Source organism: Caenorhabditis remanei, chromosome III, assembly GCF_010183535.1.
Source record: "Caenorhabditis remanei strain PX506 chromosome III, whole genome shotgun sequence".
Classification (NCBI taxonomy): domain Eukaryota; kingdom Metazoa; phylum Nematoda; class Chromadorea; order Rhabditida; family Rhabditidae; genus Caenorhabditis; species Caenorhabditis remanei.
In genome coordinates, this window is record NC_071330.1 from 341,023 (window position 1) to 365,563 (window position 24,541).

Here is a 24,541-nt window from a genome sequence, read left to right on the forward strand (position 1 = left end):
GATATTTATAATTTATTTCTTCTTGTTATATAGAAACCATTTTGACTGACCGAAAGAGACTTCATTTTTACATAGAGAAATTGGTGAAAATTGTAGAAAATTTTGTAATTTTTATTTTAGCGAAGAGAGCGGAACGAATATCTCTGAAGACGTACCGCATTCTTCAGAGGGATCGCCAGAAGACCCCAACACGCGGTGAAGTGGCGAACCTGGAAAATTTACGAAATTTTTTAATTTTTTGACTTTTTCAACTTTTTTCGTTTTTTAAAAAAACTTTTTTGTTTAAAACTTGCAGAGCATCGTTTGGAATCATTTCAAAATATGTAAGTTAACTAATTTTCAGGTAGATCAAAATCGGAACAACGGAGCATTTTTTGTTTAAAAAAACTCACAAAAGCTTCAGTGATCGCCACGTTTTTTTCGGATACCCAACGCATTGTATCGACTAGTTGAATGCTGGCGGAGAATCGGTTCGCGACGAAGAGACGGCCTGGAAAAGACGATTTTTCCAATAAAAATCCACTGAAAACTTACCAGCTTCATCCCTAGCCAGAGCACCGGGTCGCTCACAAATCGCCATTCGCTTTTTATCGACGATTCGAGATTCACGGACAGAGACGAGGAGGACGTAGTTGCGACGGCCTGAAAACACGTTTGGTGGTTTGAGAACGCGCCGAAGGTGCGCCAGACAGCCAAAGGATGGAATCGAACGTGTTGAAACTGAGAAACCTCAGAATCAGATGTTTCGGAAGTGGGACGTTTTAGAACCGAGACATTTCAAAACTGAAGAAACAAGGAAACTGGGACATCTCGAAACCGAAACAATTTCCAGCTGGAAGTTCGGATTATCTCGTATCTGAGACATTTTGGAACCGTGAAGTTTCGAAACTTGGTCAATTAAGAACCAATGAAAAAGACAATTAGAAACTGAGACGTTTCAAAACCAAAAAATCATAAGCAACTCGAAAATAAGATATTCCACAATAGGGATGTTTCAAAACAAAAGAAATGAACACATATCCGAACCGAGACGTTTCAAAACTGAAAGAAGAGATTCGAATTTTGAAACCAGGTTTTGAACTTTCTTGATGGAAAGCTGTATATTATTTGGTTTTTCTCAGTTTCCAAACGTCCCAGTTCTCAAACGTTCCCTACTCACCCTCCACCACCAACAGTTGAGTAATCGGTCCAATCGTTGCAAACGCCAACATATCCACATACGCCTCCGACAGTTTGTATTCTAACTCAGTCCACTGTCCAATCGGTGTCAATTCGTATAGACCCGAGAAGATCTTAACATCTCATTTGGAACATGAAAACAGTTCATTAGAGCGCACTTACCTCGCCACAAACACAAAGATACAAGTGATCATTGTGTGCGATACTCAAACGTTCCCGGAGAATTGTGCACTCGGCGAGCCATGAGGGACACTCGATTTTAGCGACGTATTCGAGTTGGAAGGAGAATTTGATGACGTGACGGACCCAGTGGGAGGCGGCGTTTTGAGCGTCGGCGAGCACCTGAGAATGGACGTTTTAGAAGTGGGACATTTTGATACCATGGCATTGGAAAATGCCCGGTTTCAAAACGGATCGGAACCAAAATGTCGAAACCAACACGTTTTAAAACCAAAACAGTTCGAAACTGTGGTGTCTTAGACGTCTCAGAACCAGCACGTTTCAAAACCCGTCCCGGACTGGATTTTGCCCGGAAAGCTCAATTCCTGGACGTTTCGAAACCAGTCTTTTTGAAACTAACGAATATTATCAGTTTCAAAGTGTCTCGGTTTTACAACGTCCCGGTACCGTTGGGACGTTTTGAAACCGAACAATTCAACACCAAGACATCCTGGAACTTCACGACAGCAGACCCTCATTCTCAGTTTCAAAACGTCCCGAGTTTCGAAATGTCTTTGGTTTCGAACTCACCAAAATATGCTCCTTATGATAGACGGGGCTCCACAATTTCCGGAATTCCGGTGTATTAATCTGAAATTTTTCGGTTTCTTCTTCAAGTTTTCGAAATTTCATACCTTAGCCAACACATTCCCCTCCAAATCGAACAAAATTATCCCAACTCGTTCATCTGTCACCAGAACATGTCCGTTTGGAAGAACGAGGGTGCCGGTGATCTCCTCGAGAAGTCCCTCGCCGATTAGCACGGATTCCACGTTTTTGGGAAGGCTGGAATAGCGGAGATTGAGAGGACATCTGGACATCTGGACACACCGACACACAGACAGATGTGTAGAAATCGGGAAACACCGGTACATAGACATGCATCTTGACGCACTTTCAAAATTCTAGTCATCCGGACATCCGGACACACCGGCACACAGACAGACAGGCGAACATCCAGACCAACAGGCAGATATCTGGACCAGCGTTGTGCGGAAATGACTTTTTCTAAAACGGAAGTCGGAAATCGGAAGAGGAAAAAGCCCGGAAGTCGGAAGTCGGAAATCGGAAATTGATTTTTCGCAAAAACTTTTAAACTCCAGGAAAAAGTTCATAAAATTCGCGAAAATCAGTGGGAAATTAGTTTTTGGCTGAAGAAAAGCCTATTTTCTGTTTTTCTGGACCATTTTTCCATGTAGTTCTGGGAAATGCATTCTCCCTAAATTTCACATTTATGGAATGACGGAAGTCGGAAGTCGGAATTCCGCACAACTGGACATAAAGACACACAAAAAACTGTCTGAAAGTTTGGACATCTGGACTGACACATAGACTGGTTTCCAAACAAATTGTATAGACATATGGACATCCGGACACACCAACACACAGACAGACAAACAGACTCACCCTCTCGACGGTAGCTCTGAAATCTCTGGAACCTGAGAATGATCGTCGATAGTCTTCTGGAATACACGTGGAGCTGACGCCGCTAATTCAGCCAATCTTCAAAAAGAAAAAATATGGCCTAGAAACCCAAAACTAGTCCCCTCGGCTTACTCTCTCGCCACAAATTTCGTATTCTCGGCGACTTGTTTCGATTTTTGATCGAAATCTTCTAGAATGTCGGACGCCTCACGGATCGCCTTGTTGAAGTTTCGCTCGCATTCACCTGGAAGAAGTGATGAGTGGCCTAGGAAATTGAGAGAGGGGAAATCTAGACCACGGAGCTTTAGGGTGGCCTAGAAAACCACATCAGGGAGAACTAGTCCCTGATATGCTTGTGGCCGCGGCCGAACTTTCTGGATTTGGATTTCAAGGCTATTAACTGGAGAGTTCAATCAATATTTCCATGAAATCAAATAGTGGCCTAGGAAACCGGCATAAGAGAAAACTAGTCCCGTTCTTATGGCCTAATAATTGGATGCTGATGGCCTAATCTCGGGTTTCTAGGTCACCAACTTTGAGCAGTCATAACTTGGCTCAAAATAGTTATTTCGATGTTTTAAAACCATTAGTAGTAACTTTAGCTATTGCTCGATAAATCATGGCCTAACTTTTCAAGTTTTGGCTTTCTAGGCCACCAGCGTTAAACTCTTATATGGGATTATTCACGTCCGGAAGAAACGTTTTTTCCCTCGATTCATTTCCCGGAAAAAACGTTTTTTCCGGCAAATGAATCGAGGGAAAAAACGTTTCTTCCGGACGTGAATAACCCCAATAACTACGCTTAGAACCAACATTTTTAAATATTGAAAGCTCCCCCAGGACCGCAAGATTTCGTTCTTTCTCCCCGTGGCCTTTTTTTTTCATTTTTTAATTCCTAGGCCATCCAAAAAACCAAAAAACTCACTGATATCAAAACTCATGCTGTTATCATCCACTGAATTCGGTGTTTTTGGATCCAACTTGGCGGTTAGCTGATCCTGATTCTCTTCTGGAGCATCTTCTGATTTCTTGACGTCTTCCACAACGGATTCAACAATTTTCGGGGTTTGTGGAGCAGAGGATTCTGAAGTTTTGACTTCTGGTGCTTCTGGAGCCTTGACTTCGATTTTGGGGGATTCTGGAGCCTTGATTTCAACTTTAGGGAGTTCTGGAGTCTTCGTTTCAATTTTCGGGGATTCTGGATCCTTCACTTCTACTTTTGTGGATTCTGGAGCAACTTCCGCTAACTTGAACTCGATCGGGGTGATTCCTGGAGCCTGTGGTGATTTGACTTCTGAATTCACTACTTCTGAAGTCACCGGAGGTGTCGGTGGTGGCGCTGAGATAGTGACTTCTGGAGGTCCACACGACGTCTTCAGAATTGGTTTATCGAAGGCGTCGGATAGGATTGGAGACACTTCGATTATAGTGGCTGGAGTTGTTGGGGAGGTCGGTGAGGAGACTGGCGCACCTGAGGCGTCTTCACGGATCCACACGATGTCGTCCTCGTCGTCAGCCATTTTGGAGAGAGAGGAGTGGCTGGAAAATGGGGAAATTGGGAGTGGTGGGAGGGAGAATAAGACGAGGGGAATTGTGGATATCTGGATATCGGGACAAACAGACAGACCGACAGGCAACTTTTCACTTTTTCAGAGAAAAAAGCTGACTGTGTCATTTACAACACAAACGGGCATCCGGACTTACAGATATCTGGGGAAACCAAAGTCTGAAAAAGATAGAAGACAGACATTAGTTTATTCGAATATCGGGATATTTGGAAACACAGACAGACATATAATTCACTTGACACCATTTTGTTTCATAAGAAGTTGTGACATCTCGACATCAGGACGGTTCGGATTACAGACAGACACGAGTCTCGGATAATTTTAGATACATGGAGTACGGTATCCAGATAAACAGGCAGGCACTTTTCGATAAATCTATCGAAAAAATGTGGGATTTTCAGACATTACTGGAAGTTTCTAAAAGATTCTTTAAATTTCGGGAAAATTCTGGATACAATGATTTAGCTTATCCGGAGCACATTTGTATTTGTCCACGGATAAGTTGGGTTTTGCCAGGTTTTCATGAAATTTCCAGAATATCCAAGAAACACTTCTAGAAATTTCTAAAAAGGCGGGTTTTCTCCTAAAAACTTCTGATTATTCAAATTGATTTCAAAAAAATAAAAAATATCCGGACAGATACGTTTGAACATCCGGACATTTGGAGACATAGATGGAAAGTACCTACTCTCGGACAGCCAAGATCTGAACAGACCATTTTTTTTGAGAATTTCAGTTTTCCACGGTCTCCTTATAGAGCAACTTTGGCGAAGTTCCATGCTTTTTTAAGCCTACATTTCAATCGATAACATCCGGACACCCCTACAGGCATCTAATCACTCATCTCAGTTCCTTGACATCCGGACACACATACACACACAGACAGACAAAAAAACAGGAAGAAAAGAAGTGAACAAAAACAAGAAGTTGTAGAAAATATCCATCCGGCTTGTTTTCTTTCTTTCGGCGGAATAAGATGAGTTGAGAGGGCATTTTTACACTGGTCCCCCCAGTCTTCAGTCGGCAGATCATGAAACTACTGGAAATAGTGTGTGGATTGAGGAGGGTGCGAGAGAAAAAGTATGGGATAGAGTGGAGATACGGAAAGAGTTGATCAGTGGATGTTGGTGGGAGGAGGAGAGATGGGGGATTCAGGGAGAGAGAGATGGAAAGAGAGAGAAAGTTTCAGATGGGATAGATGGGATTCACTGGGACGGAGAACATCTGGAAATTATGAGTTTTAGTGAATGCAAGCAGGATTCACGTAAATATGTACAAATCTGTTCAAAATAACAGACTACCAAATCGTGATTAAAATGATTAACTACTTATGTTAGGGTGATTTACTAACAGAGACGTGCGGAACGAAAATCAGAAATATCCAAATTTCAAATAGTTTGGTGATACTAAAAAAATTAATCGAAAGAAATTGCAGGGCACAGTCTCCCAGACTCCGAGTAAGAACTGCAAGGAAATTTTTTGATCTACCCTCATGAAACGAAAAATTTGAGCAATTAGCAGGTCTACAAATTTATTTCTTTGACTTTTAGCTAAAAGCACTAAGTCAGAAAAGAGAAATATTTAGTTTTAGAATTATTCTGAGAGCATTATCCAACCATTCAATCTAAAAAATCCTGGTTTCAGATAATATTTCAGGTCGAAATGGCAATTTTGCATTTTGATTTCGGAAAAATCAACGGGATTTGTTCATTTCTCAATATTATCTATTGTCGAAATAAAAAAAGTGATACCCGGTGTTTGCGGACTCAATGCTAATTTTAATAATTTTGCATTGAGTCCGCAAACACCCGGGTATCACTTTTTTTATTTCGACAATAGCGAACGATAGCTCAAAACGTCCGCCGGAGATTTGTACACATTTCTGTGGGACGGTTTTTCAATTTGCTCATTAGTTTTCGAGAAATCTATCAAATTCCGATTTTTGTTTTGATTTTTTGTTATTAGACTTACTAATTTCTCAAATTTTTCGTTTCATGAAGGTAGGTCAAAAATTTCCTTGCAGTTCTTTTTCGGAGTCTGAGAGACTGTGCAGGGTGCAATTTGCAGCAAAATCTACTTGAACAGTGCCAAAACTTCCCACCTATGTCAAAATTTACAGCATTTTTAAGTTTTTGATGCGTACTTATTGATTTCGTAAATGAAAAGTTTGAAAAACCCGAGGTTCTGAAAATTCGTTCCCTGTTTACTACTAGGGAGGTGCAGTCCGTAATAAAAACTGTCGGCAACGTGGGATTTGAAATATAAAAAGCAGCTTCATGACGAAGAACGTCAAACATTTTGTATTCTGAAAGCGATCATTCTAATCATCGCATGCTTTGAGAACTCGATGTCACGGTGCGGACTCGAACCAGCGACTGTCACAGGTGAATCGCGGAAAGCGTGTAATTTGTCAAATATTGTTCGCGAACTTGTCCCGATACGTACAAGCGATGATACCTATTATCGGTCTGTAATTGGTAAATCGCGAATATTGACGAATAATTCGCATATTGCTCGTAAATCGCGACTAAAAACGTATGATATTTGTGTAATCGCGATCGGTAATTGTTCACCTATCGCGAAAATCATTTGAATTCGTTGGATTTGAAAAAAAATTTATTGAAAAAAAAGACAAAAGAATGGATAACATAAGAAGGGGAAGGGTGAATCAAATTATACATGGTAAAGTCAGTAATAAATTATTTTTCATCCTCATGAGCTTCGCCTCCTTTATCGAATATGCAGCTCCAAACAGCTTCTTTGAATCGTGGCCATCGGTGGTGTTGTTGATGGGGTTGAGGGTATTTCGATACTATAAAATAGCAATTAGTACTTAAAAAAAACTTTTTAAATATTACCTAAAGATTTTTCCATATATAACAAGCCGAAGAATCCACAAAATTTCTAGTTCTTCTTGATCCTCTGATTACATTGTGAATCCATTTCCGTAGGTTTTTCATCCGAAACTGTTTGAATTACCATCCTATACTGCACCATCCAAATCTGAAAATATTATTTCATAAGACTCTCAATATGATTGCGACAAACCTCTTCGTGTTGATTGCCCAAGCAGTTTATACTCTTTTTTGGTAGTCACATTGAGAAGTTATTATACAGAAAACTGTTTAAAAAAATAGGAAAAACAGATGAAAATAAAGAAAAAAAGACTTGGAAAATATGTCTCGCCCACATTTTCGCGATTTACCAATTACTTATCATACTTTTCGCGATTGTCCGATATTTCGTCAATTGTTCATGGATGTGTATATTTTCGCGATCATGCGAATTACATCTCTTCAATTTTCGCGACCTATGAGCAATTTTCCTATTACTTGTAAACGTATGATTATTCATGAGTCGCGATTCACCTGTGGTTAGGCTGACAGCAGCTGACACTACCGACTGCGCCACAAGAGGCACCGCCACAACAAGTTTTTACTGTGGTTGATATATGAGGAGGTGGATGGTCCAGTGGACATTTTCAGATTGCAGTTTGATTTTCTAAATACTTCTGTTTGAGACTGTCGCGTCGTGGCCGCGCTTTCTTGTGGCTTTGAAACTCACACCCGTTTTAATCTATGACATTTCTAGCAAGGACTGCATTGTAAGCGACTATTAAGAAAACAGGAAATACATTTATATGAAAATTTGGTTTAATTTTACAAAGAAGCTTTAATGAAGTCGCCTAGGGGAAATATGAGCTCCTGGATATTTCGAAACAAGACATTTCGAAATGTCTAGCGCTATTAGCTCGGCACAATTCTTACAACTGCGCTCCATCGAAATTCCCTTGAAAATGTCTCTTTTTCTCTGTGGTTCTCAATTTCATCCGCAATTTTCTTCGGTTTCGGTAGAGCGCTAACACATCACTTCAAAAGCTGCTCATAGGTCATTGTAATGACGTGGTTTTATCACCATCATAATATAGTCGTCTGATCGCTTCTAACTCTAATCATCGCATGCTTTGTAACCACAAGAATCGAACCAGCGACCTTCAGTCTGGTAATGGAGTGCACTACCGACTGCGCCACCGGGTACACAAACGTCTGACCGTCTAATTCTCGCTGATGTCTGTAGGGGGAGACGAGGATGGGAGGTACGGTAGAAACCTCAAAGAAAAAAGGCATTCAAAAAATTATTTATTAGAACTGACAAGAGATAATACTACTATTTTGAAGACTCAGATTCATTCTTGACCATCTCGATTTTTGGCATGAAATACTCATTCCCATCCTCCTCAAAAGAGACTTGAATCGCCGAATCCTTGTTTCGCGGAATCATGATGCATCTGGAAATCAGAATATGGGGACTAGTTTCTGATATGATGACCTAGAAAACTAACCTCTCACTAACTTCCACCCCGCTCGGGAACTGTCTGGTCACTCGTTCAATTATCTCCTGCATAAACCGCTTTCTAATCGATAAAGACGTGAACTGAGTGCCGATATCCCTTCCGAAATACTTCCAGTTAGTAATTACTGGGATCACAGCTTCCTCAATCTCATCGTTCAAGAGTCTGATTTCCGGATTGTGGAGGTTTGGAAGGAAGTCGCTCCAATTCGTGTTTTTATCTCGGTCACTGATCGCCAAGATCTTGGCACTACGTACCACTGGATGGCCGACTCCTTTGTATCCTTTGTCACCACTGGGTGTCTGGACATAATCCAATGGGAAGCTGCGTTCGTCGAGGATATTCTGCAAGAACAATTAAAGGAGAACATTTCGTTTATTGCAGATTCCGATACTTCAGGAAAGTTTTATTCAGACTTGCAACGGGCCGGGCCGGAATTAAAATTTTTCCGGCCGGCCCGGCCCGGAAGTTCGAAAATGTCCCGATTTTTTTGAAAATTGTTTTTTAAGAACAATTTTTGTAGGTTTCGAAGGTTGTTGAAAAATATACTTGAGGAAAAATATGAAACATTTTCAGAAAATACATTTTTGGACAAAAAATTATAGTGAAAAAAGTTCAAAATTTCAAATCCGGGCCGGTGCTTTTTCGGCCCGGCCCGGAATTTTGCAAGTCTGCTTTTATTATTGCTAAACATCACTCTAAACGCCCCAATTCCCGTTTGTCCTGACTCAAAATGAGCTTTGGTGGAAGATGTTTTGTCGTGTAGTCCTCTCGGACAAGTTTCAAGTGTTTTTTTCTATTCCTTTTGTCGATATTCACCTTTAATCCATCCATCAATTTATTAAAGTTCTGATGCGTTGACAACTTTCTAATCCTGAATTGCAGTCCAACTGGCAGTCTGATTAGATTAGCCTCCATGGCGAGATGATTCACTTGAATGGGAGATTTACGGTTTCCAAGGAACTTAGATGTCAGACTCTTCATAGCCATGCCAATGGATCTCTTGTAGTTCACAATTTCTTTTGTACCCAATGACACTGTCAATTTCAGATAATTGTTACATCGAACTGTGGCAACATCTGCTTCATAATCCTCCCGGAATCTCTGAATAACATCTGGGTGCGTATTCCTGTCAGACTTAAAGGGGCCAATGTCGCCTGGTGTCGGTAGCCTCCTTTCGCTATAGTTCCAGATTCGTCTACCGAAAATGTCCACGTCATACGATACACCTCCTTTTTCATTGGCTTTCGTGATTGACTCTGGATTTTTGGCGTTTCGTAGATGACGGATAATCGATAACTCATAAACAGTGTCATTCACAATCAGCTTGTTCTCATCATAGTAATTGAACTGTTCGATTCGCAGTGGAGTGACTTGGTCGGCCGTTCGGACACTTGGGCAGCGGGAGGATAGTTCAAATCTGGAAAATAAGATTTGTCTAGAATTGGCGGCCGGACAAAGACAATAGGTCTAGTGATAAAAAAAACTAACCTCTTATTACCTTCCATGTATCCCAGGATCTTCTTTAAACTGTCATAAGACATTGGTTTGATTTTTATTTTCAGTTTCTTTCCATCAATACCTCGACTTCCATCATTTGATAATCGCTTTATGCAGAGTCCAGTAGTGACTGGTGGAGCAGTGAATGACATATCTGGACATGAGAGATTATTAGGTTGAAGCGCAAGGAACATTGAGAAAAGAGCAAGATAAAAGAATAAGAGAACATTTAAAATTGATCTGTGAGATTGTTTGGGTCAATAATTAAAACCATAATATTATTGATTTTGGTTTTTTGAGGTGTGCCCTGAGAAGGCGCAGAGACAATTCAGGCAGGTTCCACATATTATTGACTCAGATTCCCAGAAAACGGAAACTGACATTCCCATGCATTTCCATTAGAACACAGGAGAGAACGGGCACACCCATAATTTCCCAGGAGATTTCGACTCCTGGGAATCTGAATCAATAACATGTGATTTATGAAAAAGAGTGTTTACGAGAACAAGAAATTGCAGCGAATACAGCTACACGGTCAAAGCTACCAACGCAGCCGCGTTCTATTGACAAGAATGGTACATGTTTAGCGTCACGGTGAACATTCAAAATTGGGCACTGTTCTAGAACGCCGGAACGAAAAAAAAAATCCCGGGACCAAAAAAAAATCCCGGAACCAAAATTTTCATTTTATTATTTGAATTTTTGCGAACTGCTAGTCAATACGGGTCCAAAAGAGATACCGGTTCTGATTCTTCATCAATCTTCTCAAACACCAGAAGACAGCCCAACGACAATCCCACCATTCACATCTTTGCTCAAGGATTCGAGGATTCGTCCAACAACTGAAAGAAGCCAGGAAGAAAAAGTCATTTACTCCCCAGCTCGATTTTCAGTAAGGTTACGGAACAGTTAGTCAACGAGAAGAAGCCTGGAACATCAGTCCCTCAGCTCGACCTCATGGTGGATTAACCGGATTCATCAACAAGAAGTCAACGATTCTAGGATTCTGGAGCCAAGATGTCAACGTCAAACCCTTGTAATAGGAGGAAGCAGACAAGCAACTTCAGCTGAAACTCCAAGAATTTCAACAATTTCACTGTTTGACAACTCATCTTCTGAACATAAAACTCCTGAAAGATACAACCATTTGACCTACCACACTAGAATGAGCCTTCTGTGAAGGAGTTCTTCTGGACCGGTTATGGGAAAGTGAACAAGTCACAACTACAAGTCATACCAGCCGCTTATTCCGACCAACTCCAGAAGCTACGCCTCGCGACGGGGGATAGCCAGAAGAAACAACTTGGAGTAGCGAGGAAGTACAAACAGAAGATAAAAACTTCAATACAGAAGATAAGTTGTCAAACAGAGAAATTGTTGAAATTCTTTGGATTAATCCACCATGAGGTCGAGCTGAGGGACTGATGTTCCAGGCTTCTTCTCGTTGACTAACTGTTCCGTAACCTTACTGAAAATCGAGCTGGGGAGTAAATGACTTTTTCTTCCTGGCTTCTTTCAGTTGTTGGACGAATCCTCGAATCCTTGAGCAAAGATGTGAATGGTGGGATTGTCGTTGGGCTGTCTTCTGGTGTTTGAGAAGATTGATGAAGAATCAGAACCGGTATCTCTTTTGGACCCGTATTGACTAGCAGTTCGCAAAAATTCAAATAATAAAATGAAAATTTTGGTTCCGAGGTTTTTTTCTTGTTCCGGGATTTTTTTTTGGTCCCGGGATTTTTTTTTTTCGTTCCGGCGTTCTAGAACAGTGCCCAAAATTGTATAGCCGGTATAGTATGCACCAGAGCTGTGCGGAAGTAAATTTTCCGCAAAAATGAAGTCGGAAGAAAGAAGTCGAAGGAAGGAGCTCCCACACATCTCTGGTATGCACATAAGTTCGAATATACACCGTGACGCAAAACATGTACAATTCTTGTCAATAGAGCGTGACTGCCTTGGTAGCCCTGGCCTCATCGTCCAGTTATGTTTCTGGAGGTCCCTGCTTCCAAGGCTCGGACGGAGATTTTGCAATTCTGCTTTGGACCAGTTGTGGGTGGGGGCAACTGGATGAGACCCCGTAATGAGATTTCTATGGGAGTCGGAATTATTGAAAGGGGAATTTTGAGAATCTGAGTCGCTAATTTTCCACTCGAAAATGCTCACAGTGGTCAGTGTTGACCGAATTTTCCATTTTTGTGTTTAAGGCATGTTTATAACGTACAAATTTGCAAGAAAGCGTCAACGGCGCCCCAGAGGAATAGCTTCACTTTGAGCAGTTCAGTCACTAGGCACTTATCCATAGTGGCCTATAAAAACCAAAATCAGAAAAGTACAAAAAACATTCATTTTAAAAAATGTTCAATCCTGAATCACTGCATCTCCAGGAACAAACTCTTTTTCAATTTGAGCAAATGTGAATTGATGATTAGGTATATCATAGAAAATCGATAAGCATTTATCATCATTTGGAGTCCGGAAGAACCATTTTCTTTCTTTTAAAAACTCATGAGCAGGTCCGAGGGAAGTCAAGAAATTGTCCATGTCCTGGAATTCGGAGTAGTCGATACAAAAGTTTCGGAATTCCGGTGATTGTTGGAATTTCTGGAAAAACAAGAATTGACTCGTTTTTTAGGCCAACAAAACTAGTCCTCCTAGATTTCCACTCCGTGACCTAGAAACCCAAATACACAAAAACTAGTAACCGCTCTTGAATAAACTAGTTTAAGATCTGTGGCCTAGAAAACTCAATTCTGCGGAAACTAGTCCCCGGGATCACAACTCCGGTGGCCTAGAAACCCCCAACTAGTCCCTCACCTCTTTCAACCCGCTCATCCCTTCCTTTGTCACCGATTTCAACATCACAAATCCAACCAAAAAATGCGAGAAATGACACAACGGGATCCGAGCAACCCGCCTCGAGACATAAACCTCTTTCGCCATTTTCCACTGCTCCAACTCCACGATTTCATTGAAATTCAGAAGACTTTCATGTTCAAACCGTCCAGAATCCCTCACGTAGATCCCGATGGATTTTAGAGTTTTCGCGTCGAGATACGGTAGAATTCGGAGGACGTCTGAGGTGTCCGACACGTAGGTCTCGAAGCTGTTGACTTGTAGACAATGGGTTCTAGAATCCAGAATGTTCTTCAATATATCAATGAACTTGTTATCCGTGGCAAGTCTCATGTCCACTGTAAATTCTATTAAAATCGATTTCTGGTGGCGGAGAATTAGTTGAAAGTCGTTGGAGAATGTCTCAATGTACGGTTTCTGATTGATCACTTTGTCTTTGAGTCCGTTAGAAACACAAGAAGAATCGTTGTGATCGTGATATGATAGGGATACTGAAAACGTGGAAAACTAGTTGGCAAGTCGTTTTTGAACTACAGTATCTGCAGGAAAGGCTCTTTATAAGGATCCCTCGTCGACTAATTGTCAAAAGTACCGTTAAAATGATTGATCGCTAGTTTGAACTGCGCCCGAGTCAAAGTCGCCGGATCAGAACTGTCCGGACTAAAACTAATACGAATCGGAACACTTTGATTATAACGTTGTATTGAATGGCTCTGGGACATTTCGCCACCAGACGTTTTGCCACCAATTTCAGGAAAATTTCCAAAGTTTTATAGGGAAAAAAACATGTTGATTATGCTATCTAAGGCGATATGTTTTTCTCCCTATAAAACTTTGGAAATTTTCCTGAAATTGGTGGCAAAACGACTGGTGGCGAAATGTTTCGGAGCACTTACAAAGGAGGACTGAAGTCATATTTTCTTTGCAGATATCACTACTTCAGAAAATGCTAAAAAACGTTTATTATTGACGCATGTGCTGAAAATAGCTTTAAACGCCACAATTCTCGTTCTCCTGACTCAAAAGGAGCTTTGGTGGAAGAGTTTTTCCGCACGGTCGTGTAGTCCTCTCGGACAAGATTTTTGGTTCACTTCCTCGTTTCCTCACGTTTCCCCACATTTAAATCGCAAAAAAAGAAAAAAAATACGAAAGTTTGTTTAAAAATTTGAGGAATTGAGCAAAAAATCTTGTCCGAGAGGACTACACGGAAAAACTATTCCACCAAAGCTCCTTTTGAGTCAGGAAAACGGGAATTATGGCGATTAGAGCGGGTTTCAGCATATGCGTCAGTAATAAAAGTTTTAAGTAATTATCTGAAATATCGGAATCTGCAATAAACAAAATATGACGGTTATTCGGGACACCATAAGGGAAGGTGATCAACTCGCATACCTTTCTGATAATCCGCGTGAACATATTCAATGGAAACTAGATATTTAGTTCTAGAAATTGAAATTCTTGTCAATTTAGAATCAGGAATCTTGTCATCAATGTAGTTACGCAACCCATGACACACTTTTCGAAGGATTTGACTGGAAAATGGAAAACAAATTTAAGCAATGATTTTTTATTAGCTCAGCACAGTTGTTACAACTGCACTCCACCGAAATCCTCTTGAGAAATGTCTCTTTTTCTCTGAGTCTCTCAACTTCGCACACAATTTTATTGTGTTTCGGTAGAGCGCGGTTGTAAGAAGCGTGTCGTGCGTATAACTCACACTGCAATGAAGTCAGAATTTTCCAATATACCATCCATAGCCATATCTGGCATATCCAATAGAGACGGCATTTTTTTTCTCCGAAAAATTCTCTGAAAATAATCAATAATGAAAGCGAGAAGACGAAACAAATTGTTGTGTGTGTTGACAAGAGAGTGATAGCAGGTGGGTGATGAAGACATTTTGAGTAAATATAATAGAAAATGTGTGATTTGTGAAATGTTTCCAATGTATGGGAGTTTTTAGTGATGTCAATGGAAACACGACATTTAAAGGTGAACCTATGCAAACGCGCTGTGTTGAAACAACATTTTTGGTCATATTAATTGAAGACTTAATTGCAATTTTCAAATATTTTTTGCAAACTAAATTCTTTCAAAAAAAGACATTTATCTTCTCGATTATATTTCTCCTTGAAACAATTTCTTGTCTAAATTCTTCTTTTTGAACAAATAATTTAGGTAAGCGATATTTCTCAAAAGGGCGCGTTTGCATAGGTTCATTTTGAAATATCGTGCGGAAAGGTATACATTGAACCAGAAGGTCATCTGGACATGTGGAACGATGGACACACAGATAGACAGATGTACAGTACCGTTCAATAGGATATGAACTTTGGCCGTTTTCAGTTGAAAATGACCAACTTTGAGAGTGTGTCATGATAATACAGATTGTCATATCTAGTAGGTTTCTACTGGATAATAAAGATCAAAAGTAGAGCATCATTTTTGTAGTTGACAACTTTTTTGTACGGACACTCCCTAGAGAGTTACGTGTAGACCAGTGTTGTCGGGAATTCCGAATTCCGGGCTTTTTTTAATTCCAACTTCCGACTTTCGGCTTCCGGCTAAGGAAAGTTACTTCGGACTTACGTCATTTCATAACTATGGAATTTACAAAAAGTATATTTTGCAGAAATACTTTGAAAATGGTCTAAAAGGACTGAAAATAGGATTTTCTTCTGCCAAAAACGAATTTTTTACCGATTTTTATGATTTTGCGGAAAAATCTACTTCCGACTTCCGACTTCCGACATATGGATCTGGAATTTTTTACTTCGTGCAAAATAGTGCGATTTTTGAGCTGTCGTCTTAAAATGACCATAACTCTCTAGGGAGCGTCCGTACAAAAAAGTTGTCAACTATAAAAATGCAGTTCTATGCTTGGTCTGTTCGATCCCATAAAAAGTTATTTTGTGGAACAGTTAGTTTTCCCATTACACACTCTCAAAGTTGGAGAATTTCAACTGAAAACGACCGGGTTAACCAAGGTTAGGCTGTCTTTTTTTAGCATGTATGTCTGTCTCTCCAGATCTCCGTATGTCTTTATATCTGTCCAAATATCAGGATGCCTGTTCTTATTTTGTGATGTCCGTCTATCTACATAAATGTCTGTCTGTGTGTCTATCTGTCCAGATGTAGGTATATTTGGACTTCTTTCCGTCAGATCTGATATCAAAAAGTCAGTCGGATGTCTGTTTGTCCAAGTGACATTTTGGAAACATCCAAGTGGTGTCTGGCTGTGTTTCCAAATGTCCGAAGTTCCGGAGTTCTTTCAGTTCAAACGCCTGTGTGTCTGTTTGTCCGAATTTAAAAATGTCTGGATGTGATTTTGTCTGGTTATATTTTTAGTTTTCTGGATGTCTGTCTCATTTATATTCAACGTCCTGATATTCCCCTCTACCCTATTCTCCCTCCCACCCCTACCCTATTCCCCATTTTCCAGCCGCTCCCCCTCTCTCCAAAATGGCTGACGACGAGGACGACATCGTGTGGATCCGTGAAGACGCCTCAGGCGCGCCAGTCTCCTCACCGACCGATTTTTCAGAACCAAAACTTACATTGTTCTAATCGTTATCAGTATGTTTACCTATTCTGAAACTGCAAATGTATTTCTGAAACTGCAATTCTGAAACTGCAATCATTTGAATTCCGAAAAAAAAGGGACTAATAAAACACTACATTATCAAGAAATGGAACAAGAGACGCGTGGATTTTTGAAAGAACAGAAGATATGAGGAAGTAGAGAAAAATACGAAATTATTAGGAAAACAATATAATGCTATAGAAGAACAAGCGGAGTAAGATGAAGGGTAACAATTCAAAACGTATCAAATTTGATTCTAAAAACATGCAGATTGAAAGAAGACGGGTCGCATTTGGAGAAAGTTTCAAGCACAAAAAATTACACGGAAAATCGAGAATTGAAATGGAGAAATTGAATGGTCAACAAATGAAACAAGAGATTGCTGACAATGAGAATTGAAAGGGGCAAGAGGAATGGAAAAGTAGGGAAAACATATAAAATCTCTAGGGAAAAATACTAGAAAAGAAACACGGGGAAGGATCTACATTGCTTAACATTTTCAGATTGAAAATCAGAATATAGAATACAAAAAATGACACGTAAAATCGAGAAATCGAATTCAGAAATTGAATGGTCAACAAATGAAACAAGAGATTGCTGACAATGAGAATTGGAAGGGGCAAGAGGAATGGAAAAGTAGGGAAAAAAAGATGAACATTTTTGAAAAAAAAACACGGGGAAAGAAGGAGGGATAATAATTCAAGATTCAAGTTTTAAATTGATATTATTTCATCATCGGAATTCTCAGCATCAGCCTGTTTCATCATAATATTCTTATTTCTAATTTCGACGCAAATCTTCTTTCCCGAAGCCTCTTCCACATGCGTTTTTGCACGCTTCAAAGATACATATTCATAATTCTCTGGATCCGTCGTTTCCTCAAGAATCGATTGAATCACGTTCGATGTCTTCTTGGAGAACAAGTGATTCAGCTTGACTGGGAATTTGAATTCCCCGGAGTATTTTTTGTGAGTGTACAGGATGAATGATTCAAATATAGCTTCATGCCTGTGTTTTGACGATCGATCTTCCTGAAAGAGATGATGGCCTAGAATTTCGGAAAGGAATAGTGAGTTCTTACCATGATCCACTCGGCCACTTTCCCGTACTTCAAGAATTTCCGAGTTGTTTTGCTCACCAGCGGGTTCGCAAGCTCGAATTCCAGAACTGCTTCGTAGCGATTCTGATCTTTTCCAACCGGGAGCATGTTCCAGACTTCCCGTCGCTTATATCCCCACAACAGAAAATGGAGCTTTTCTTTTAGTCGGAAGTGACGGATGAGGTTATTGAATAGTTTCTGATCAAGGCTGTAAACGAAAACTTGATTTACGGAGAAGATGTCTCAAACCTCGCAATCTTTGTGAAGCAAATTGTATTAACCAAGTGTTTTAACTCCGGTAGATTACAATAGAATCCAGTGATTTCGTTGGACTTCATTCTGGAACAATTTGATTACAACAATAACAGAAAATCCGGGACAAATCGAAACGGGGCTACACCATGTCGCAGCGGTAAACTTTCGAACTTGGTGCATACCGTTCGTGAACATTTGAATTTGTATAGCAATGATATTATGGTATGCACGAAGATCGGAAGTTCACCGCTACGACAAATTGTATCCCCGTTAGCAACAGAGCGCGTCTGCATAGGTGGTCCTGGCCTCAACGTGAGTATTCATTTCAACACATTCGAAAAAAAAAGAGCTCTCTTCTGAACCAGCGTTAATCCCCGGCTATCTATAGAGCGCACTCACAGTTCTCCGATTTCCGTGCTGCGTGCCAACGTAGTTGTTGTATCTTCGTTTGTCGCATTCTGACAGAAAATCTCGGCAGCTTTGTAGATTTGAGACTTCTCGAGTTCTGGTTTTTTGGACATTTCACGCATCGCATCACTCCATGCCACGTCATCTGTCGCTCCACCTTTTTTCGATTCACGAAACTTGTCGAGGATCGTTTTCAGGACAATCTTCAACAGTTCGATGCATCGACTATTGGAAATGCGAAGATGGTAACTGAGTTCCTTGATTTTCACGTTCTGTCGTAGATTGTCGAGTTCTGTTTTGTTGTTATTTACGACATGCTCTCGAATTTTATCAGCATTCAGACCGGAAGACGTGGCGGCTTCTAAAACCAAAATCATTAGATTTAGCTCGCATAGAATATCGAAATTCACCATAACACTTGTGTATCATCGTCGGATCGTCCCGTTCTTCAGACCTCTTCAATTTCGCCAAAACTGCGACCGCTTTCGTCGCTGTGATGCCCATAACGCGAGCGACATGAGTCGGTTTGTGTTTATCGGTAAGAACCTTTCTCCACTCTTTCAGCTTTTCATCATCGTACGTTTCGGGTGTATAGTACTTTTCTCTGACTTGCTCTTCGAGTTGCTCCCAATCGAGAGTTTCCAGAATGCTATCTGTTAGCACATTCTTCGCGCGTTCTCTGATGGAATGACCAGATCGGTGTGGAAGACCATCGCCTGTAAAATGTGTTGTTTTTTGTTTTGAAAGAAAACACCGGAAAGAACATACTTGCAACGGGCCGGATTTTTTTTGATTTTTTCGCAAAAAAGTCGATTTTTCGACTTTTTTGTTTTTACTTTTCGATGAAATACAAGTTTACATAGGATTTTTGACTATTTTTGATGAAAATTTTAAAAAATTTCGAAAAAATTTTGTGTAAAAATCGTGCACATTTTTTGGGTCCGGGCCGGCAACTTTCTCTACCGGGCCGGGCCGATATTTTGCAAGTCTAGGAAAGAACATGATCAAAACTGGAACGACTTGTCTGTAATTGTTATCAATCAGGGATGTGCGGAACTAAAAATTTCAAAAACTTGGTTTTTCAAAAAGTTTATAGCCTATAGACACGCCAGATCGTAAAAACAGTGATTTTGACGATTCTGAACGCGTCAAAGGTGCGCCAGACATCATTCTTCCATGAAAAATGCTAATTTCTATAAATTATAGGCAAAATCAATAAATATGCAGTACCACTAAAAATTTTGAACATTTTGACACAGGCGTGACCAGGCTTGTTTGGTGAATCGGATAATTTCGGATAATTTAGCAGAATGCACAAGTTTTCCCGAAAATGCTTATAAAACGGATTTTCTGTTGCGATTTTCAGAATGCACCTTTTAATATACGTGTCTTACAACCGCGCTCTACCGAAACCAAAGAAAATTGTGTGTGAAATTGAGAGACTCAGAGAAAAAGAGACAGTTTTCAAGGGGATTTCGGTGAAGCGCAATACATCAAAATCAGAGTTTGGAGTGTCGTTGTCTCCGGTATTCTCCGACTTTTTTTTTCGGAGAATCGCACAAATTCTTTTTTTATCATCACGAAAATAGTTGAATTTCCGGTTTTTCGGTCAAAAATTTCGAACAATTTTTTGGATTTTTCTGGTAAGAAGTTTTCGAAAAAAAAATTTCCCACTTACACAATTTCGGCCAAAAATTGTTGACGTAGCGGTGCCAGACGAAATGGCTGTCTTCTTTTTTGCTTGTCATCATATATTTGAGGGCTTTCTTGACTTCAAGCCCGTTATCCATCGCGTACTTCCTCCAGTTTTGAAAAATTGTCACGGTTTCCTCGATTGAGAAGTTCTTGTTTGACCGCAAGTTGATTCCATGCGCCTCCGTCCTCTCGTATTGATCTTTTGTCAGATTGAGAATGTTTGCATGATAAAATAGATAACCATCGGGAGTATTGAGACCGGTCTGAAAAATAAATTTCGAATATTTCTTTCAAACATTTTAATTACCTCTGGTAAAAAATCCAGATCCAGTTCCTCCTCTTTCTTTGTTTTTTTCCGATACGGATCGTTTCTGCTCATCTGAAAATGAGATTCCTGAGTAAAAATGAGGAAAAATGTATGAAAAAAGGTTGACAAGGAAAAAGCTGTGAATTGGAGTCAAAAGCTAACAAAAAATTCCCAAAAATTTCGACATTTTTAGCAAAAAATCTTGCGAAATTAACAAAATTTGTCCAAAAAAAACATTTTATAATTTCCCGGGCTACGGTCGTTTCAAAAATACGCAATGCGTACAATGCGCAGTATTTTACGCGCAAACAGTCCGTTGTATTTTTTTCAGATTTTCAAACTGAAAGCGCAATTCATCAGAAGGATACACCGGTGGACGTGACCGTCAGATGAAGGAACGTCACAAGTCGGATCACAAACAACGTGGAGCGGATAGGAAGAAAAGAGGCGCCTATTGAGAAGAGTAGTGCAATTAATTGTGATAATTATGTTCTTTTGTAGGGTTTTTTCCCGGTCAGGCTGATAATATTAAAAATATAGAAATTATTCAAACATTACATTAAAACTACACAAATGAAACAAGAGACGGATGGGTTGACTGAACAGAAGATGTGGGGAAGTAGAGAAAAACACAACATTATTAGGAAAACATTAGAAAAACAAACGGGGAAAAACGATTCAAAATTTCGTGCTTTAAAAAAATGCAGCTTGAAAAAAGACGTACCACATTTGGAGGCAGTTTCAAACAGAGAAAAACACGGAAAATCAAAAATTCAAAAGCAGAAATTGAATTGTGAACTAATGAGACAAGAGAATTGATTGGGACAAGAGAAATGGAAAAGTAGGGAAAAACGTAACATTATAAGGAAAAAACATTAGAAAAGAAAACGGGGAAAGATGAATTGATGGCAATTCGAAAATGAAGTTTTAATTATTATGAAACAGCACAAGTCGTCTCCACACAATCCTTCTCGGCACAATCCGCACAGTTAAGCCCTGGAACTCTTTCACATCCTCTCTGATTGTGAACGAATTTTTTGAGTTTCTCACTTCGATTGAGCACACAAATCAGCTGGCACTGCTCAATTGCATCGAACAAGTCACAAGTTCTTAAATTGTACTTCTTCTTCACTGCATACACATCCACATAAACATCTTTTGCATAATCTTGGATCTCTGTGAATGTTTCAGTCAGTCCCAGATGTTTCAGCTCGTTTTTGAGATTCTGGAGAGTGAATCCATCGGATTTCGCATTTCTCACTTCTTTCGCTGGACGACTCGCATCTTTTCCAAGAGATAAGCACACCGATTCTTTGATTTTCTTCACGGTGTCTGTTTTGAGGAAGTATGGAGTCTCCTACAACATATGTTCTTAAAATTGATAAAAATCAAAAACTTACGATTTCCGGATTGAAAAAATTGTCAAAACTCTCCAAATTCATCGAATTCCATTGAACTTTTTGATATATTTTAATTCCGAAAATCAGATCCTTCATCAATTCGAAGAAGGCGTCGACGGCGAGAATGTAGAAACTCTTTGATTTGTTTGGTCCTTTGATTGGGGCAGCTCTGTGTTTCGCTCTCGTAATCCGATGAAGAATGAACTGAAATAGAGGAAAATGTAAAGAAATTGTGAAAAATGAAATAAAAAATAATGTTTTCTGTTTTTAACACCAATTTTTCTCCAAAAAAACCAGTTTTTGACATGTCTTTTTGTGTAAAGCGCCTATTAGAACGGCACGCTTCTTACAACCGCGCTCTACCGAAACCGAAGAAAATTGTGTGCGAAATTGAGAGACTCAGAGAAAAAGAGACATTTTTAAAGGGCATTTCGGTGGAGCGCGGTTGTAAGAAGCGTGCCGTGCTAATAAGTATTAAATTGTTCAAAATACTTTGATTTTCAAGCTCTTCTAGCAAATTTTTGAAGGATATGTAGAAAAAAGCTTATAGTTGTACGAAAATCGCCAAAATTTGCTCATTTTTGTGCTTAATTTCGTAAATTTCATTAATTTTTGTCCCAAAATTCACTTTTGAACGAATTTTTCTTACAAAAATTTATACTTATACGAAGTGACAGCACTGCTGACTTGTCTGACCTAAAATGGTTGTTTAAACCATTTTTTTTTTGAGTCTTACCTCAATATCTTTAGTTTCAATCACACTTTCCATACTCATAGTGTGCAAAATTTGAGAATCTCCAGTATCCGTCTCAACTTCTCCAGAAAGTTCCGCTTTCATCACATATCTCGATCGATCTTCATCTTCGAAAACTCGAACCACAGTTGGCACAGTCTTAGTGTCACTTGGGCGGAACATTTTCGGATTTTCATCGATAACGTCTTGGAGAGAACGAAGTGTCAGACCATATCTCATGAAAGTTGCAGCCATCACTCTCGGAATTTCTCTGATTGGCCAAATCTCGTTGAGATCAGTGAGAAGTGAGTGGATTCGAATGGATTTCCAAATATTGGAGTCCCAATTCACTTTTGGCGCCAGATTCTTGAATTTTTCGGTCATTTGATCCATGTTGAGACGCGACAGTTCTACCTCCAGTTGTTCGAATATCACGTCCTGAAAATTATCGAGTTTTCTCCGTTTTTGAAATGCTGATCAACACAAGACGGTTCTCACAACTACGCTCTGTCGAAACTGATATTTGCAGGCCATCCCTCTTACAACTGCGCCCTACTGCTAACGAACGAGAGAGCATCAGCGAAAGAGACGCAGAGTTTTTTATCGCGCCGACATAGATTTCACAGTTAACTGCAGTTTTTGACCAATTTTAGCTGTTTTTAAATAATTTTTCGGTAAATTGTTATGAAAAACAGCGAAAATAGGTCAAAAACTGTGAAAATCTGAGTCGGCGCGAGAAAAAAACTCTGCGGTTCTCTCGCCGATGCTCTCTAGTTTGCGGTGGAGCGGAGTTGTAATAAAAATGCTCGGCTAATAAATATTGTGCTGGAAGTTAACAGAAACAGAGAGAAAGTCGATAGGGCAATTGAGAAAATCGTGATAATAGCCATTTTTAGAGTTTTTTGCTGTAATTTTTCTTACAGTGAACGGTTTTTTCTTCAACTCGTGTTTCAATTTCTTCTCCAACTCATCGGCAACTTCCTCATTGAATTTCACAAATTCCAAACATTCAGTAAGTTTATCTTCTTGTGCTTTCAAACAGTACGCAATCAACGAGACATAATTCCATCGATTGGGATGAGTGAATTCCAAAACCATATTCTGAAGAAACACGAAGAGATCCGATTTCAGAATGTATTTCTCGTTGCTCTTCAGGCTTTTGTACAGAATCGGCGCCTTCTGAAAAATATGAATTTTCGTTGTAAAAAATGATTATTTTTGTTGCAAACCTGATAGTGTTCCTCCTCCACATTGAAATACGTGTGATTTTGCGAGAAATTTGAAAAAATTCGCACGTTTTCGGCCAGTTCCTGAGCTGATCCATACATTCCTGAAAGAATAATTTTGCATTTTTGAAATTTTTGCGATAAAGTTTAACTTACGAAGTTTATACCCCGATTTATCGAACATTTTTTGCATGAATTTCACATTTTGTCCGTTGTCGACGTCTTCATTGTCGACAATTTCCAGATCGGCTCGAAACTGAAAAAGTTTATTTTATTTCTAAATTCATATTTTCCCCCCGAAAACTCACCTCCTCCAGAATATAACCCAACGACTCGGCATGAAGATACATTGGAGTGGCAAGTTGATACGGAACTTCCAGAAATTTCGACATTTTCAGCTGAAATTCTTTCGAAATTAAGAATATTCAGCCGAAAAAATGCGACAGTAAGAAGTGTCGTGAAATAAAATGCATGAAGTGCGCATGACAACGGAGAGTGATATTGTACATATTTTATTGATTTTAGTAATTTTTTAGACACAAAAGTTGAAAAATTATTTGCAAATAGCTTAAATTAAGAGAAAGCTCACTGAACTCACTGCAAACAGAGACCGTACGAATCGGGAAGAAACGAAATTGGGAAGAGACGAAAGCGGAAGAAACGAAACGGGAAGAAACGAATCGGGAAGAAGCGAAACGGGAAGAACAGTTTTCCGCAAGTTTTCCTGACTTTGGCTAAAGTAA

The 24,541-nt window shown here is 39.6% G+C and overlaps 6 protein-coding genes across 6 annotated transcripts; 1 reads left to right on the plus strand and 5 right to left on the minus strand.

Annotated features, from left to right (window-relative positions):
- Nucleotides 1-116: 116 nt before the first annotated feature.
- Nucleotides 117-4,343, minus strand: GCK72_008224 (uncharacterized protein; the record flags this gene model as incomplete). The annotated part of the gene is made up of 10 exons (XM_003102063.2): nt 117-209; nt 393-490; nt 535-642; nt 1,160-1,292; nt 1,342-1,521; nt 1,930-1,989; nt 2,034-2,184; nt 2,806-2,901; nt 2,956-3,067; nt 3,749-4,343. The coding sequence occupies 10 exons, from the start codon at nt 4,341-4,343 to the stop codon at nt 117-119; spliced, it is 1,626 nt and encodes a 541-aa protein (XP_003102111.2).
- Nucleotides 3,019-11,211, plus strand: GCK72_008225 (uncharacterized protein; the record flags this gene model as incomplete). The annotated part of the gene is made up of 4 exons (XM_053726707.1): nt 3,019-3,076; nt 3,986-4,387; nt 8,860-9,070; nt 11,136-11,211. 4 exons carry the CDS (start codon nt 3,019-3,021, stop codon nt 11,209-11,211), a joined length of 747 nt encoding a protein of 248 aa, XP_053586284.1.
- On the minus strand, nt 8,559-10,436 carry GCK72_008226 (uncharacterized protein; the record flags this gene model as incomplete). Its single annotated transcript, XM_053726708.1, has 4 exons — nt 8,559-8,679; nt 8,734-9,086; nt 9,562-10,162; nt 10,234-10,436. The coding sequence occupies 4 exons, from the start codon at nt 10,434-10,436 to the stop codon at nt 8,559-8,561; spliced, it is 1,278 nt and encodes a 425-aa protein (XP_053586285.1).
- Nucleotides 11,212-12,597: 1,386 nt separating the features above from the next.
- GCK72_008227 (uncharacterized protein) lies at nt 12,598-14,880 on the minus strand (the record flags this gene model as incomplete). Its single annotated transcript, XM_003102072.2, has 4 exons — nt 12,598-12,840; nt 13,054-13,583; nt 14,485-14,624; nt 14,810-14,880. The coding sequence occupies 4 exons, from the start codon at nt 14,878-14,880 to the stop codon at nt 12,598-12,600; spliced, it is 984 nt and encodes a 327-aa protein (XP_003102120.2).
- A 2,508-nt stretch (nt 14,881-17,388) lies between these two features.
- Nucleotides 17,389-20,511, minus strand: GCK72_008228 (uncharacterized protein; the record flags this gene model as incomplete). Its single annotated transcript, XM_053726709.1, has 6 exons — nt 17,389-17,706; nt 17,757-17,982; nt 18,429-18,798; nt 18,848-19,153; nt 20,116-20,395; nt 20,440-20,511. 6 exons carry the CDS (start codon nt 20,509-20,511, stop codon nt 17,389-17,391), a joined length of 1,572 nt encoding a protein of 523 aa, XP_053586286.1.
- An 862-nt stretch (nt 20,512-21,373) lies between these two features.
- Nucleotides 21,374-24,190, minus strand: GCK72_008229 (uncharacterized protein; the record flags this gene model as incomplete). The annotated part of the gene is made up of 7 exons (XM_053726710.1): nt 21,374-21,796; nt 21,840-22,043; nt 22,576-23,010; nt 23,494-23,751; nt 23,802-23,902; nt 23,955-24,054; nt 24,107-24,190. The coding sequence occupies 7 exons, from the start codon at nt 24,188-24,190 to the stop codon at nt 21,374-21,376; spliced, it is 1,605 nt and encodes a 534-aa protein (XP_053586287.1).
- Between the last annotated feature and the right edge of the window lie 351 nt (nt 24,191-24,541).